This window comes from Ixodes scapularis, unplaced genomic scaffold (assembly GCF_016920785.2).
Source record: "Ixodes scapularis isolate PalLabHiFi unplaced genomic scaffold, ASM1692078v2 PGA_scaffold4__175_contigs__length_147842914, whole genome shotgun sequence".
NCBI lineage: Eukaryota > Metazoa > Arthropoda > Arachnida > Ixodida > Ixodidae > Ixodes > Ixodes scapularis.
In genome coordinates this window covers 116,586,982-116,604,572 of record NW_024609879.1, presented here as the reverse complement: position 1 = coordinate 116,604,572, position 17,591 = coordinate 116,586,982, and the positions used below count along the sequence as shown (strand labels likewise).

The following is a 17,591-nucleotide window of genomic DNA, read 5'->3' as shown; positions in this document are numbered from 1 at the left end:
ATTTATTCTTTTTTTACTGCCAATACTTTGCAAGGCACATTAATCAGATTAAAAAAATAGCTAATTTCCTAAACTTTGGCACGAATTGTATTTTTCTTTTTTATCCTATATAATACCTATCTTGTTTCACCTTTAATTATTTTGACAAGAGAAGTCCTTTCACCACATTTTTAATGTTTGGGTACACTCATTTTCACCTAAAAAAAACTGAATTTTTGCGTATTGTTCATATGCAGCGCGAAGTAGTTGTTACAAGATTTGGTAGTCGAAGGAACAAGCGATGCTTTTTGCGTTTGAAACGTGTGCGTCTTAATAAGATAACCAGTGTTGAGTAAAATAAACCCAAAAATTTCTCGATGTAAAGTACAAAGTGAATGACACACAATGCACCTCAAGTAAATTAGTAAGTCCACCGGGAGCGCAATTACTTGAAGTAAGATTGTACAAATAAAGGTACATTCAAAGTAAAAATACAAGTACTTCTTAACACAATATTTCATGATGTCCTTTTATTCCCCTATACAGTGTTTTCTTTATTTAAGTCGTATACATTGATCGCCCCAGGGGTAATCGGGGGCGCATCAGAGCTTTTTTGGAAACGGCGGCGAATATTGGAGAAAGTAAAATGGCCAAAGAGTAGTTGTTTTACACTCTCTTACGAACTATTGAACAAAATCAACTTATACTTGGCACTTACTTGTATCGGTCTCATAGCCGCCATTACTTTACTCAGGGAAATGACCAGATGACATCTCGAAAGGCAATAGCGAGTTTTCCCATGGCGATACACCGTATTTTGTTAGAGCAAGCGAGAAGTAGTTAAGTTCGACATGCTGCGGGAAAGCCATCTGTCCGTACAAGCGGAGCAATGCGTCGTCTGCTCGCGTTTCTGGTGAGAGTAGAATATCCCTCCCAATATTTCTTGAGAGTTGACGAAGCATTATTTCGTGATTCAAATTTAATAAGACCGAATTTGGGAAACATACTTTGAATTCAGGAGTTGTGACTTTTCTTTGAAAGTACCAGAAAAAATACTTTACTTTATGTAAACGACTAGTACATATTCACAAAATGTACTTCAAGTAAAGTACAGGTTGTTTAATCCTACTTGAAGTACGTATTTCAACTACTTCCCTACACTGAAGATAACATGCGAGGTGTACTAAAAAAAATTCCGGGACTGAATTTGTAGCCTGTAAAGAGAGGGCACCATAGAAATGCGCGCACAGCATTCGAATGAAGGGACCTTTGTGTCTCGTTATACCAAAGGGCGTCGCTCTGTGAACAGTTGGAGCTGCGCTACACGAGGTTTTTGCGACCAGGTGCATGGGCACAATGGCCATTTCTCCACAGACTGCAAACCAGAGCGAGAGCGAACATAAACTCTGCGCCAAACTCGACACATATAAAACAAAAAAGCTTTTAAATTATTCAGCAGGCTTCTGTCAAAAAGCAGTGGATTTTGCGAAGTGCTTTAAAGCGATTGTCTGGTCGAAACCGGAAGTACCCAAGTGTTTGCGCTCGTTACGTCGAGGGAGCCTTCATGTAGACGAACGTCATTTTTATTTTGATATATGATTCCCGTTGTTAATTGAACCTCTCATGAGTGTATGTTCGAAACTGCACCCCGGATTTCGCCAGTGTCAATGGCTAACATCCGTAGCTTCTCTGTGACGTCACAGAACGCATAGGTTTGTCGGATGGTTAGGATAACAAGGGTTGGTCGCTGGATGTCTTGTATTTTATTTCGAATTAAAATAGTCTGCTAGGCTGTACCCTACTGAAATACGGTTTCTGTAATGCAGTTCCCAAGCATGTGCAAAAAAAAGTCACGCCTTTCAGTAGGATATTACTCCAAAACAGCCATAAGCTTCGAGCAAACATATGCTGTTTCGCGCAAACACAACTGCGACGGCAATGGCGATCGAACTAGGAGCGCTTGTAAAGCAAAGGATGAAGATTTTGCCTCTGAAGCGGCTCCTATAGGTACACGAGGTGGCATCTGGGTATACATATCGGCGGATCCACTGGATCGGTGATGAGGCTGCGGGTCGTTCCCTCAGAGGCGATGTCCGCGGTCGAAGGCAGACGGCGAATCGTTCAAATGCATGTCGTCACTTGACTCGGACGAGCTTGGTGAGTCGTACCCACGCTCCATTTTCACATGCGGGCCAAACAGAATTGGCTGCACGCGTGCTAAATACAGCTTCTGGTCAATTTTCCAGATGGCCTAGCTGTAGATTTGGGTTTCGCTGCATAATCAAATTGATTGATCTGATTTGGGCCAGGAGTGGATGGACGTAATTGAATATCGTTGGCACAGCATCACACTTCAGCTTACGAGCCTTCTGTCCGCTTAGAGCTCAGCTCGGAGCTCTCTTCTGTGAGATGACTGCTGCATAAGCCGGATCTCGATCTCGACAGGAACCCTGGCCCTACGCACGGCGACGATCCATTTTGCTCGCCACTGCATTCCTCGCGGAAAAGTGGAACGTCCCGTCTTGGCTAGCAGGTGCTGCCGAGTGATTGTGGCACCCAACCGCGCAACAAAAATCTCACCTATCCACGAAACAAGTCGAGCGCAACAACAAAAACGAAGTACGCTGCGGCGTTCGCTCGCAGGAAAACGACGAGACAGGATTAGGAATGCTCGCTTTGTGTTGTGTGACATCAGAGCTTCAATGTTGCCAACGAAAGCAGCGTTTACTCAAGAATGCGATTGGAGCAGTATACATTCAATTACTCATGCAGAGGGGCATATAAAGTTCAGATATTGCGCGTACGATGCTTTTCGAAACAATAAGAATGATGTTTATTTGTTTTCTCGAATACAAAATTTGACCGGCCAATTCTTTTAACTGTACTCGCGCTTCAGGAAAGGCAGAACATGGCTGGAAGACGAAGAGTGGTATGGCGACCTTATCCGACCTCTCCTTGGCAGAATGTCACATTCTGCCATTCTGCCATAGCAAAATGCTGTCTGAGGGAGAGGGGGAGAGCAGGCCCCAGCAAAATGGAAGATTTCGAGGGGGGGGGAGGGGGTGGGGAGGCCAGGCCCTATGCCCCCCCCCCCCCCCCCCCCCCCCCTGGCTGCGTGCCTGTCTTGGCACGCGATATAAGCAGCAGGGATATCGTGGTTTTTCGCAGCCGCAAGGCAGTCAAACGCAGTCAAACGCAACTGTCTGAACCAGGTTTTACGCTGTCAGGAAGTACACGTGGATTGCACATGACGTCATCCAAAGAGCGCTCCGATGACCAGACTTGTACACGTTACTGAAAAATAGTAAGGAATTACATTTACAATTACTCAAGGCTAAATTGTAGTTTATTACAATTACAATTACCCTCCCATAAAAGTAAGTGACCGTTACCCCCAAAAGTAATCCGTTACTTTCGTGGCCGTTACTCTCAACATTATTTTCCTCAATTACGAAACATAGGGAAGAAGGCTACTCAAGTTCTTATTGTTGCCATCTGTTCCATTTATTGACCTTGAGTATTTTAAGGAACAGCTGACTCTCGAAGTCTCGTCAGACATTTTGCGTTATTTCTTACTGAAGATGTCGACTTCTCTGAACGCCTTTTGAACTGAGGCACAGGATAGGAATGCCATATCGTGCCTCACGAATGTTTTACGCTCTGCATTGAGCTTCCTCAGCGAAACAATGAAAGTACTATTTACCTCGAAGATAGAGCAAAGCTTCGTCCTTGCAGCAGTTGCCTGATATTCGAGAGTTTTAGTAGAGTTGGTAACAGTTAGGTGATAATTAAATAATAAAAATGGTTTGGCTCAATATTCTTCTTCCTTTGGTTCTGAACAGGTCAAGCCTCGGTTGAGACGTTTGTGAATGAGAAAAGTTTCCAATATCTAAATATAAGTAATTGAGAAAAAACAAGAACAGGACACTCATAACAACAATTAATTATAACGTTGGTTAAAACAAGGAAATGTAAACGCACGTTTGCCATGTGTACCTTTCTTGGTGCCGTTCAAAAACGCACGGAGCACGGACCGACTGCAGTTTACACCGTTGTTCTCCAGATAGACGTCCGCTGAGGCCACGGGCAGCGAAGGGCAGAGTACTAAGTAAGCCGCGCTATGGCCGCACTCACGAGTTTCACTCTCTCCTCAAGCTCAGAATATCAATTCTAAATCAGCCACCATAATGTTTTATTTGTAACAATATCTGCTTGAGATAAGATACGTCCTGCTGGGGTAAAAACAGGAAGAAGAAAACAGGTAGACTATTACCATTTTCGAAGTGCTCGCAGAAAGCTGACTCACAAAAAGGATGACTGAGATGCAGATAACCTGACTGGAATTCACAAATAAAGTGCTCCAACCCTAGAAGTTGAACTAAAAAAAGCAAGTAGCTTTGTAAACAGGTTCGAATAAGATGAAAGAAGCAGAAAAAAATACATCCTGTTTTCTAAGAGAAGATGGTAAGTGTGCATCGGCGAATGAGGATGCTTGTGGCAATAAAACCTTCACATATTATCACATCTCTTTCACTGCATTTTAGGGTAGACAGAGCGTTTTCTCGTGTTTTGACATTACGAAAATGGTCCTAGTCACTATAACTGAGAAGGACATTGTTAATTCTTGTCTGTGCACTTACCACCTTGAGCTTCTCGAAGAGGCGCAGAATCACTTGCTGTCCTCCTCTCCTTGTCTTCGATCGCAAAAAAAACAAAACAAAGGGACTAAAAAAGTGGATAACACTTGCCCCCCCGCTCCCCCCTTTTTTTTTAATACATTTTTTTTTTTAAATCTTTTGACATTGTTGTTAGGGTCTAAAAAAAAAGATTCAGGGGCTTGACGTTAAAAAAAAAAAAAAAAAAAAAAAGCTTTGCGGAACTGAAGAGTGCAAGCTTCCCTTTGGCGCTGGTAAATTCGCGTGACAGTGTCACTGCGCTGAACTTTACCAAATTGAAAACGACCGTTTCTTTAAAAGAGGGAGGGGGGGGGGGGGAGGGCTGGTTCTGAAAAAAATGTAACGGATTACAAGGAATCCGTTACGTAAAAAATGTAAGGCAATTACTTTACAATTACTCTCGAAATAATGTAATTATTCCGTTACTAAATTACCGATAAATGTAAGGGATTACAAGTAATTTCGTTATTTGTAACGGATTACGTACAAGTCTGCCGATGACCACCAGAGAAGAGGGGAAGAAGGAGCTCTCCTCTTACCAGGAACCTCCTCTGTGTCTCCCAGATTTGCCCAGACGTCGCTATCTGATTCTAGAAGTTTATAGAAGATTAACCCGTCGCTCAAAATTCCTACAAAAGTAGCTTCCTCCTCTCTCCCTGATGGTGGTCAAAAGTACGCGATGTGGCGTCAAAACAAGCCATGAATATAGCTCTCTGACGCCACACTACTGAGGTGGCGCTGCTGTCGGCCCCGCGCACTAGTAAGCCTAGATTGTAGATAGGATCCACCTCAAACCATGGCACCGTGAACCATGGGGAGCGTTCGGAATTCAGTGGGGTAAATCTTCTGCGGCGATCGGTCGCAAGTGCGCATGTGCTTTGTTTTCGCGTGGTTAGGTGAAAAGCAGGAGGAAAGGCGGAGGCGTTTGCAGACGATCAACGCTATCGCCACTCGGCTCGTATCGCGAACGCCGCCCGTGAACAACGTGGCCCCGATTGACCAGTTGGAAACCCTCTGTAATACAGGCTGTTTACCGCAGCTTGCGCAGTCGCTTCACACGCATCTGGTTTCTGCGCACGCGCAGTGCCCATGCCTCGTGTGGGCGAACGCGGGCTTTTTTATGAACAACATATTTGTGTATAGATGAATGTTGACATTAATTTTTTTTCTCTCACCAGGCTCTCCTGATTGAAGCTAAGACTCCACGTAAACCTGCGCAGACATGGCCACACCCAGACGGGTCCCAGTGACTCAGGACATCGACGGTGAACCCTGCTGCATCTATTTTAACCCCACTCTTTACCGGCAAGTTCCGACCTTTGAACCGCAAGAGGGCGATATTATACAGGTACGCTTTTTGTTTTTTTCTTTTTATTTTGGGGGGCTACATGTCTACACCTGGAGAATTACCTGAACTATAGCGTATTGTGAGTGCTCCGATTATAAGTTAAATGGTTGTCACGATTAGGAGGTTGGTTAAAACGAACGTGTTGTAATTATGAGTACCTAAAATAGAAAGAATAAAAGTATGGTTGCCCGTGAGCGTCCTCCGTTTTTTTTTTTTATTTATTTATTTTGATAAGTATTAGAATGTTCACTCAGAAATCTTGTTACGATACTGTAATCACACATATACGTAACTTTTTAATGCCTGAGGTAAAAAAATGCTCTAATTTATCGAACCTTTTCGCATATTCATTCGCACTTTTTATGCACATGTATGGAGTCGTTGAATATTATTTCTCAATTTTCTTGTAGTTCTTCTTTCTAATGAAATATTGATCTTATATATTCAGGTAATTATACAATGTGGGTATTTCTTCGATAATACTAATTTTATTGGAAGCCTTTTTTTTTATTACAAGCGTGAATATCAAACTGGTATCAATTTATTCGTTGCATAATGTTCTTACATAAGAAATTCTGAAGTCCATAATAAGCGATCGTGACTATTCATTGTTCTATAACGAAGTTAAAATTAATGAGAGACGCATTATCGTTTATTTTTTTTATGGACATCGTAAAAGCATTAAAAGTGAAGACAACTTTATTAAGCAGGCGAGCTGTTGGTCTAAGTTGGTCAAGAGAGGCATAATTATGTCATTGTTGAAGGCTGCCCTCAAGAAGTCTTGTTCTCACCAAGGGCATCTGTAAGTGGAGAATCAGTTGCTTCGCTTGAAGGATGTGAGATACGAGAACAACATACTGAAGCGGGTTGCGATGACAATTGTAATAAAGATCTGCTGGATGAAGAGGGGGCATACTACGAAAGTTGACACGGTAATCCATAACATTTGAGGCTCGGTAATTTGTAGTTATAATCCATTACATTTTTCAAGTAACGAGCACAAGTCTGCTGTAGAGGGGTGTTCGCTCAGCTGGAAGTGATGCTTCACGGGCAGAGAAATCAGTTTTTAATCAACTTGAATGAGGTCAAAGCCGCGACTTGCGGCTGGTGTTAAGTGTACGGTGCAATGCTGTAATGAGCTCGAAAACTTCTAGCGCTCATCCCAGCGCGCCATATGGAGGGCTGTTTGTTCGGGAACCATAGTATATTTAAACAAAAAAAATACAGAATATTTTTTATTTTTGTCAATTTTACCTACCATCCTCCCTTAATGCTAAAATTCAAAACAGTACAGATACGTACTTTCCGTCATATTTTCATACTGTTCAGTCCTTTCTCCGGAGCGCAATCACACTCCTGGTGGAGACCACAGGATATCGCAGGCGACAGTCACATTGGCTACACGGTACGATAGAAGCTATGTTTCAAACCAGCGTTCCAACATGACTATCCGCAGGTCGATCGATTGCACCGCAGTCCCTCAAGCGGTCTCAAACTCTTTAATGTAAAGCGAAATGTCAACCTGCGACACCCCGCCCCTTCCGATTACGGTCCGACCAGCGGTATCAATGCCCGTCATTTACGTCATCTCATCTTGTTGTTACACCACAGATACGCGAACACACGGCCACATCGGCGATAATTCCAGTCTTCGTTTGCAACGTACAACACTGCCATCACGATGTTGCTGCTATGGCTGCTATGTTGCTGACACGCAGAAATACAGAACCACATTGAACGCCGGTTGGCACTCGGCATCGGAAAACAGAACCGAAGTCAGCACAGAAGGCACCCAGACACCCGGCAGCAAAACCTGCCTGTCTTGGACGCAGTTTACGCGGTTTCCATAAAGTCGTCAACATCGACACGTCGTTCCGCAATCCGGAGGCGGCCATCTTAGCCCAGTGTACGTAGCGCTGCTGGCACTGCTCCTGAACTTCACTGTTTCTAACGCCTTCGTTTGCTTGTTTGATAAAATTAATGGTAAAAATGTCAATGCAACCCAAATGCACTGCACGTTTGGACTGGGAAGCGGAACCGAAAGAAGATTAGGCGGGAGGGCGGGACCTTTCTCCCGTCTGCCTGGAGAAGGAGAGAGACGTCTTGTTCCTCCTTTGTTCTCGCGTGTCCGCTTGGGAGTGCGTCAGTAGAAGGGAGGAAAACCCGCCTTTGCAATCTTTTTTCTCATTTTTTTTAGAGTGTACTCGCCGCTTTTCGTTACTAATGGGTCAACAGAAGAGAAGGGCAAGTGGCAAACGCTGACGCGCTATCGCGATTGACGCTTCCAAACATCAGAGAAAGAAGTGGCTTCCTTTAAAAAGTGTAAGAAATGCCTGAGTCTTCCGGTAACATACGCTCCGATACTAGGAAAGACGCAACTTGTTCGAAGGTAATGTTTTGTTGTGTTAAATGGATGGCCTGCGAAATTGACAACGGACAAGCTGTCACAATTTTTCCTTTGCAAAGATGAGCTCCTGTGGGTTATGATTACATCACATGGGGAAACAAAGTAGTCAACCCTAAGTCGCTGCAGTCGGAAGTGTTACGGCTCTTGCTCGAAAGACACCCGGGAGCTACACGGATGAGAATGCTATCCAGAAGTCATGTTTGGTGGTCCAAGTTGAGCGAACGAATGAAAGCTAGAGAATGTAAAACGCTGCGCCATTTGTCAGTTCACTCAGAATGCAGTCTCGTGCGTACAAACGTTTTCTTGGGGATGGCCAACGAAACGGCGGCAAAGAGTTCATTTGGATTTTTTGTACTTCGATGAAATTGTTTTTTGTTTTTTTCTTGTGGATGCATATGCAAAGTGAGATGATGTGTTTCACCTGAATACAGCCAAGATTTATCTGGTTTGATACCAGGAAAAGGCGGATTTTTCCGGTCGCGCACAAGTAGCCAAGCTATTTTTGGAGGTTTGTGTTTGTCATTTGTCCTCCTTGTTCCACCTACTCCAGGGATTATTATCATTATTTTTTTTCCAGCTCACTTGTACCTCTGCATTAATTGGACTATTATCATAACCTTAAAATGCAGGCCGTTCACCCTTGTTGGTGTTAGACTGGTGGCAGATGGTACAACCCATTTGCTTTACTGACGTCTATCTCCTGGTTTGCTCAGTTGTCAGAGTGCTTCCCTGGATACGGAGAGCTCCCTGGTTCGATACCAGGACCAGGCAAATTTTTTCGGGTCGCGCACCAATCACCTAGCTGTTTTTGAAGATGTGTGTTTGTCCTTTTTACTCCTTGTTCTCCTTCTCCAAAGATTGTTACCGTCACAACCAAGGCCTCAATGAATGTGGAAATACTGCGCATATTATTTGCTCCTTGTGGCCTTCCGGAGAAAACTGAGAGAGGCAATGCTCCCCAGCTCGTGGCTTGTTGATTTCACAGATTTTCGCAGTGCAAATACCGTGCAGCACATCAAGACAGCCCCCTACGATCCGGCGTCAAATGTCACCGCACAAGAGCTCGCCCAGACGGTGAAGCGGAGCCTTATCCGCCGGCTCCAGAAAGAACGAAGGACGGGACAGTCTTGAACGGTACAACACCGGCCATGCCGTACCACACGTAAGACACCAGCCAAACGCTTCTCGTTATGGAAGCCACGCACAATGTTAAACATCCTTCAGCCAGAGTTAGCCAGCGGCAACCTCAAGGACAAAAGGTTTCCTAGATAGATTTTGAAACAGGCGACAAGGTTTGTGCAAGTGGAAACAAGCTAGGCGATCCACTTTGGTCTGAAGACACCGTTTTACGGCGTGTCAGCCTCTCGAAGTATCTGGTCAAGATTCAGGGCCAGGAACGGGTCTTGCTACCAGATTACGTTGCCATCAAAACAGTTCCTATCCCTCGGCCCACGACAATCAAGATGCCAGAGGAAACCCTAAAGGCTAAGCCACCAGACCGCAAGCCAGTAGAGGCAGTTCTTTAAGAGGCAGGCAGCCCTGACAACCCGCATTCGACGCCCGGGGCTGCCCATACGCGGATTGTTATCTACGAAACAGACAACGCTCAGGCAAGCTCTCTGTAAGTTGCGGTACAGCAAACGAATCTAAAAGCTACCTAAAAGATGGGTATACGATGAATATGAAACGTTGGAGGACTACAGTCACCAATAGTCACCACGGCTGCCGCGGGATAGTACGATGCACTACTTGCCGCCAACCACATAGGGCGTAGTTTCGACGTATCTACGGGCGTTTCGGCGGACGTAATCCCGACGTTGAGTGGGCGTCGGGGCTTCCTCGACGTCTCAAAGCTGGCGTAAATACGCGTGTATTCGGCGATCTGACCAAAACAGATCTCGGCGCTTCGGAGTATTTTGGCGTGGCCTATCCGGAAGCATACAGCGCGGTGCCAGCCATTCAGCTCGCGAGTTGACAGCTGGAAGTTACTCGAGGATCGGCTTGCCTATCTTTGCAGCCGGCTAGCATGGCTTGACTGAACTGCCGAAATGGGCGCTCGCATGGCGTTTTCTCGTAGTGTTCAGCGGTTTTTCGGCCACCTGTAAGAAATCGCTGTCTCTTTCAAACGAGCGATTAACGACTGAGACAAAAGAAACGACCATCTATGTGGCGGTCGGCGTGTAAAAAACTTATAAGAGGAAGGGTTTTTGGCAGAGATAGCGACCGTCCTCCTCCCTGGAGTTGTTGGCAGCGCGGTCATGGCAGGGAACATTCTTAAGACAAGCGTTAGCCAATTAGGCTTTCGTGGTTTATTAACATTTAGTTATTTCTGTCCCTTTAAGGAAAGCAATAATAGAGCAGCTGATCTGCATTTTGCCTCTTTTTATGAAAAGAGCGAATCGGGCCACACTGCACCAAACGGCGAGGAGACGTCGACGAAAAGTGGCGTGTGTGGTTCGGCCGACCTTCCCCTCTTCCCTTCTGTAAAAAAATTGGCCGCCAAATGCCGCGCCCGCTGAAACGCGCGTAAATATGTTGAGAATACATCGTATGTGGGTCAGCCTAAATACTTCTGAATCTCGGTAACCGAGTGATGTACTTAGTTATTCTTTGAGTAAGGAAAGAGTTGCGGTATTTCTTATTTTCTTCATTGACTTGTAAATGTCTGGTTAAGTCCAGCGTGTCTCAACTCCTCTTTTCCATTCGTCCTTGGCATTTTGTTAATTTTTTTTCTATTTCTGTCTTTGCGCAGGTGTCGTATCCAAGATCCGGGACACACTGGGTGCAGCAAATCATCCAGCTTATCTTGGCCAGAGGGGAGTCGGTGAAAACGTACAACGAATCCTTTGAGAGGGTTCCTTTCCTCGAAATTATGGAAGTCAAGTCGTCCTCATCCCCCAGACATCTCCGGACCCATTTCTCCATGAGTAAACTTCGCCTCATTCCAAAGGCAAAGTACATCTACGTGGCACGGAATCCCTGGGATTGCTGCGTGTCCAACTACCACATGACACGAGAATGTCCCGGCATAGATTTCATGGACGGAACATTCGACGACTTTCTTGACGCTTTTCTCGAAGCAAAGGTCGGTTTTGGCGACTACTTTGAGCATATTCTTTCTGGCTACAACCACAGAGAAGACCCGAACGTGTTTTTCATCACGTATGAAGAACTTCAGAGAAACAAAAAAGAAGTTGTCCTCCGGTTGGCTGACTTTTTAGGCGAAGAACACAAAAGAGTGCTTGAAGAAAACGGGGACGTGTTTGAGCAGGTCCTGGAGAAGAGCACCGTGGATTTTATGAAGAATATCCTGACGATGAACCCAATAGAGCTCACTGAGTGTATCACAAACAACTCGCCACATGTTCAGCCGCTCCAGGTCATCAGCAACCAACAGGTTTGCCAATCGACCGAAATCCATATCCTCCGCAAGGGAGTGATGGGCGATTGGAAGCAGCACTTCACTCGTGGAAACATCGAGAAGATGCAGACTGCCATTAAAGAGCGAACAAAGGGTTCGGATATTATGAAGCTTTGGCAGTGTGACTGAGGTCCAATGGTGCTTACAATGACTCGTACGTTTATGCAATTGAAATATTTCTTTTTCAGGATCGTACGAAAATATGCGCTTAGGGAGGACAGTTACTCAAATTCTAAAACAGAATGTATTGTCACGGGTAGTGACCAAAAACAATAAATAAACAGGAAGAAATAAACCTTTAATGTGGCGAACTTGTGCCAAAAATAAAAGGGTACAGAAGATAATAACAGAGCGTCGCGGGCGTCGAAGTCGGCGTAACAGCAGAGTCGAACGCTGGGGCAAGACTGCCTGCAGATCAGCACGCGGAGTCCCTTATGTACGCGCGTTGGGTTCTGGAACAATCGGCCTAGATTGTTCGGCGACTGGAACATTCGGAACTAAACCATACGAGAATGTTCTCGAACACACGAGAATGCAATGTTGAAAGAACAAATAAAAGAGCATTCCACTGACTGGAATCGAACCCAGACTTTCCGCGCGAGAATCAAGCACGGCAACCACTCGGTCACGCACGCTTTTTTTTTGTTTTTTTTTATTGCCTGGTACATGACATACACAAGAAATAGCCGTGAACGCGGACAAAACGAGTGATAACAAATGAAAGCCGTTTACAACTCCCTGTAACGCCGAATTAGAGCGCAGCTCTTGAGGAGGAGGAGGGAAGGGTACTGAGGGGGTGGGTCAAGTGACCTCGAGGGGGCGGGGGGTCACGTGACCTTGTGGGAGTCAGGTGACCTTGGGGCGTCACGTGACGTCGGGGGGTCACGTGACCTGGGGCCACGTGACGATGCCGATGACGTCATCAGTGATGATGACGATGCGGATGCCGGTGACGTCATCAGTGACGTCACTGATGACGTCATCAGTGGCTATGACGTCAACGGGGGGTCACGTGACCTCGGGGGGTATCCCCAGGTCACGTGACCCCGGGGGGGTCACGTGACCTGGGTAACCATCGTGACCCTCGTGAGGGTAACTCTCATAACCCTCGTGACCTTCGTGAGGGTAACCCTCGTGAAGGTAACCCTTTTGAGGGTTACGAGGGTAAGTAACCCTCGTGCTCAAGCCGGGAACGGGCCCCTAAGAGCTGCGCTCTAAAACTGCGCCAGGGTTTGGCTAGCATCTGAGGGCAGAGGTCGGCATTTTAGGTCGCCCTCACTCACCCTCACCCTCACAGCCACACTCACCTAAGCCCCTCACTCACCCTCGCAGCTACACTCACCTTCAGCCCCTCACTCATCCTCACCCTCACAGTCACACTCACCTTCAACCCGTCACTCACCCTCACAACCTCACGGCCCTCACGCACTCACCGCCCTCACGGCCGTCACGCCCCTCACGGCCCTCACCACCCTCACGGCCCTCACTCACTCATGGCCCTCAGGCCACTCACCGCCCTCGCGCCACTCACGGCCCTCACCGCCCTCACCACCCTCACGGCCCTCACCGCACTCACGGCCCTCACGGCCCTCACGCACTCATAGCCCTCACCGCCCTCACCGCCCTCACCGCCCTCACGGCCCTCACGGCCCTCACGCACTCATAGCCTTCACGCCACTCACCGCCCTCACCACCCTCACGGCCCTCACCGCCCTCACGGCCCTCACCGCCCTCACGGCCCTCACCGCCCTCACGGCCCTCACCGCCCTCACGGCCCTCACGCCACTCGCCGCCCTCACGCCACTCGCCGCCCTCACGCCACTCGCCGCCCTCACGCCACTCGCCGCCCTCACGCCCCTCACCGCCCTTGCGGCCCTCACACCACTCACGCCCCTCACGCACTCATGGCACTCACGCCACTCAGGCCAGCTTCAGATGGGGCAATTTTGCCCAGAAACTTCACGTCGCAACACCAGCAACACGGGCCGCCCGCGATCACACACAGCAACCAATTGCTGCAATTTGCCATCGTCATCATAAAATTTTATTTTTCTTGCACTATTTAGACAATTACGCGTTATAAACGTGTTTTTATGCATTTAAATCTCGTTAAGAATACTAATGCACCTTTCTGAAACAGTTTATTTCAAAAAAAAAAAAAACGATCGATTTCAATCCAGAACCAAGTTTTTCGGTGTCATCATCACCGGCACGAAGTATCACGTGAAAATTTTGCGTCCCTGATTGGATGCAGCCGCTTCAAACGTATTCGAATTGCTCCGAGTTGCTTGCTTATTTCGAGCCGGACCCGATCTCAGCAATTCGTGTCGATCTAGGGAAAGCTAGAGAACAACCCGCCATTAACACCGAAATTGCTGAGAAAGATGCTCGATCTGAAGGGCGCCTCACTCACTCACCGCCCTCACGCACTCCTGGCCCTCACACCACCTCATGCTCTCACCGCCCTCACGGCCCTCACTCCTCTCATGTCACTGCCCTCACGCACTCGTGGCCCTCACACCCCTCACGCACTCACCGCCCTCGCAGCACTCACGCACTCATGGCCCTCACGCCACTCACCGCCCTCACGCCCCTCACGCACTCATGGCCCTCATACCCCTCACCGCCCTCATGGCCCTCATGGCCCTCACGGCCCTCACTGCCCTCACGGCCCTCACTGCCCTCACGGCCCTCACTGCCTTCACAGCCCTCACGGCCCTCACCGCCCTCACGGCCCTCACTCACCCTCACTCACCCTCACACTCATGAATTTTCCTGGTTCAGAAACTCACTCACCCTCACCTCACCTGTGAAGATGAGGGTGAGTGAGGGTGAGTGAGGGCCCTCATGAGTGAGGTTTGCCGAGGTATGTCTGAGGGTTAAAGTATTTTCATAGTCACAAGCCCTTCAATGAGTGGTAGCCAGTCAGGAATGCATTGCTGGATTTTGTGGGCCTCCAACGAAAGAAATAACACTCTCACGAAAGTAGTCTTGTGCTTCGCGCACACCAATGTCAGCGTTACGCACGGTCATTCGTGCCCTCCAGATGCTGTGCAAACACAAGAGCATAACACAGTCATTGTCGACCGACAAGAACCTAATCCCATGAGGGTCCAGCGGAAAGTCTTTTTTCAGGGTCCGCTGGAGGACGTCCCACAGAAATACTCCGTCCCAACATTTTAGGAAGACATGCTCCACTGTCTCCGGCGTCTTACAAAGAAAACAATGCGTACCCCACGGAACAAACAGGCCCTTTTCTTTCATCCAAGTCTTTACCGTTAGTGTCCCGGTGTGAAGTTTAAAGAAAAAAGTCTTCACACCTGGAGGTACCAGCATCCTTTTTACCCGCTTTAGAACATCCTGTCCTGGTCCGCTACAGTACAAGTCCCTGTACATAGGAAGAGGAAAAAAGATATCCACGACATCTTTATACAATTTATTCCGTGTCACCACGGTTAAATATTCGAATGAAAAACGCGCCGTGAAAAATTGGCATGACGCCACTAACTCCTTAAGGTACCCATGAATTCCACCTGGCACAGATGACGAAGACACAATGAACTCGGGCAATGCCCGCCCAAGTCTAACTTGATACACAGTTCGTAAAAAAGGATCACTAATGTCTCGAAAAAAAAATAAACCGATTTACAATTTGCCGCAGATACAGGTGCACCAAGCCTAGTCCTCCCTCACGTACCCGTCGAAACAGATTCATCCTGCTTGTGCGCTCCCATGAAGAGCCCCATATAAACACCGCAAACACCCGATGCAATTTCTGCACATTCACTCTGGAGCAATGTAGTACTTGCAACACGTACCAGAGCTTACTAACAAGGAACAAAGTACAAACCGTGGTCCGCGCAAAAATAGAAAACCCATTGCCCTTCCATTTTTCAGCTTTGTCCCGGAGCTCCACAACCTGATTACGCCAGTATGGCTCACTATCACGATACCCAAGTACTTCACAGGAGTAGTTATCCACTGTACATTCAAATAAACGCTTGGTGTTGCCGCCCACTCTCCATGCCAGAACCCTAGATATTTACCCCAATTTACAGCGCTTCCACTGGTGATACAAAAACTCTTGATTTGTTTTACCGCTGCAACAATGCTTTCTCTATTTGTACAAAACAAAGCGATATCATACGCGTGTGCAAGGACACGCACTTCGGATGCCTCTAACTTAAAACCGCTTATTTTACTGTTTCTAAGAATGCTCAAACAAAAAGATTCTATGTAAATACAAAAAAGTAGGGGGGAAGGGGGACAACCTTGTCGGACAGAGCGCTGTACCATAATACGTTTCCCTACAGATTTATTGACTATTAGGCTAGTTGTACACCCACTGTACGCCATGCGCACCCCCTCGCGTATGACTTTTCCTACGTTAACATGATCGAGAATAGCTAATAGGACGTCGTGTGGTACCCGGTCAAAGGCCTTCTCGAGGTCCACTTGTAGCATAGCCACGCGGCTATGCATGGCGTCGCAGCATTCCAGGACACTCCGCGCTGTGTGAATGTTAGTAATAATTGTTCTACTTTTATCCCACATGTCTGGTGAGGTCCAACTATCTTGGTTATAACGTTTTGCATTCTTCTGGTCAAGACCTTCATCAAAACTTGGTAGTCGACGTTGGTCAAACTTATGGGACGATACGATGTCACGAGCCTGAGTTTAGCTACATCTTCCGTCTTAGGGATGAGGGTGGTACGAGCCGTTAGTAAAGACGGCGGAAGAAAGCTAAGATCGAAGGCTTCGTTAAAAACGTCTGCTAAAAACGAAGACAGTGTATGATTGAAAGCTTTATAAAAACCCGCACTTAGCCCATCTGGGCCAGGGGATTTCCCCGGGTTCAAAGCGTCAACAGCCATTTTGACTTCCTCGTATGTAACAGGACCTTCTAGAACTGATTTTGTTTCATCATCTAGTCTAGGCATTAAGGACAAAAATTCACTTTTAAACCGTTCAACATTTATGGGGTTAGATGAAAACAAAGCGCTATAATACTCAAAAAATGCTCGCTCGATTTCCGTGTTGTCGCTTGTGACTGTGCCATCTTTTTCAATTTCTGCGATATCATTCCGACGCGCGTACTTTTTTTCCATGCTTAAAGCTCGCTTAGTGGGCGACTCCCCCGCTATCAATCTGTCGGCCCTTGCCAGCGCAAGTGCCGCGTGATAACGCTGTTTATCTAGCTGCTCGAGTTTTTCTTTAAGAAATAAAATATCCCCCCTAAAGACCCCCGGCCTTCTGCACTCTTCTTTAACTAGCGTCTGCAAGTTTGAGCGCAGTAACTTTTCCATTTTTTGTTCTTCGTTTTTAATCGCACTAGCTCTTTCTATGGCCATTCTCTTGACATTCTGTTTAAAAAATTCCCATTGAATACCATACCCAGCTGATTTGTCGCCGGCTGTCATTTCTTCAACTGCAGCCTGAACTTGATTCATGAAAATTTCATATTTCAGGAGTTTCGCGTTTAGTTTCCATAATTCCCAGGAAAACCCTTTTCTAAATTCATTTTTACTGCGAAGAAAAAATTTGACCAAACAATGGTCACTGAAAGAAACTGGGCTCACGCTATACTCAAAACATAAAGGAATCAACTGACTCGACACATACGCGCGATCTAAACGGGCGTGACTTGCCCCTTGAAAATGTGTAAACAGAACATCGCGGCCGTTCCTCAGACATTCTCCGACGTCATCCAGGCGGCGCTCGTTAATTATACCACAAAGGCTCTCGGTGCTGGAGTCACGA

The 17,591-nt window shown here is 46.8% G+C and overlaps 1 protein-coding gene across 3 annotated transcripts in view; it reads left to right on the top strand.

Annotated features, from left to right (window-relative positions):
* Positions 1-12,409, top strand: part of LOC115327785 (sulfotransferase ssu-1) — a 20,546-nt gene extending 8,137 nt beyond the window's left edge. For 2 of the 3 annotated variants that reach the window (XM_042293389.1, XM_042293388.1), the window contains exons 2-3: positions 5,834-6,003; positions 11,163-12,409. In XM_042293389.1, the coding sequence (XP_042149323.1) occupies positions 5,878-6,003; positions 11,163-11,960 (924 nt within the window). In that variant the 5' untranslated portion in view covers positions 5,834-5,877 and the 3' untranslated portion in view covers positions 11,961-12,409. The remainder of the gene's footprint in view (positions 1-5,833; positions 6,004-11,162) is intronic. The other variant, XM_042293387.1, reaches the window with a different exon arrangement.
* Positions 12,410-17,591: the final 5,182 nt, after the last annotated feature.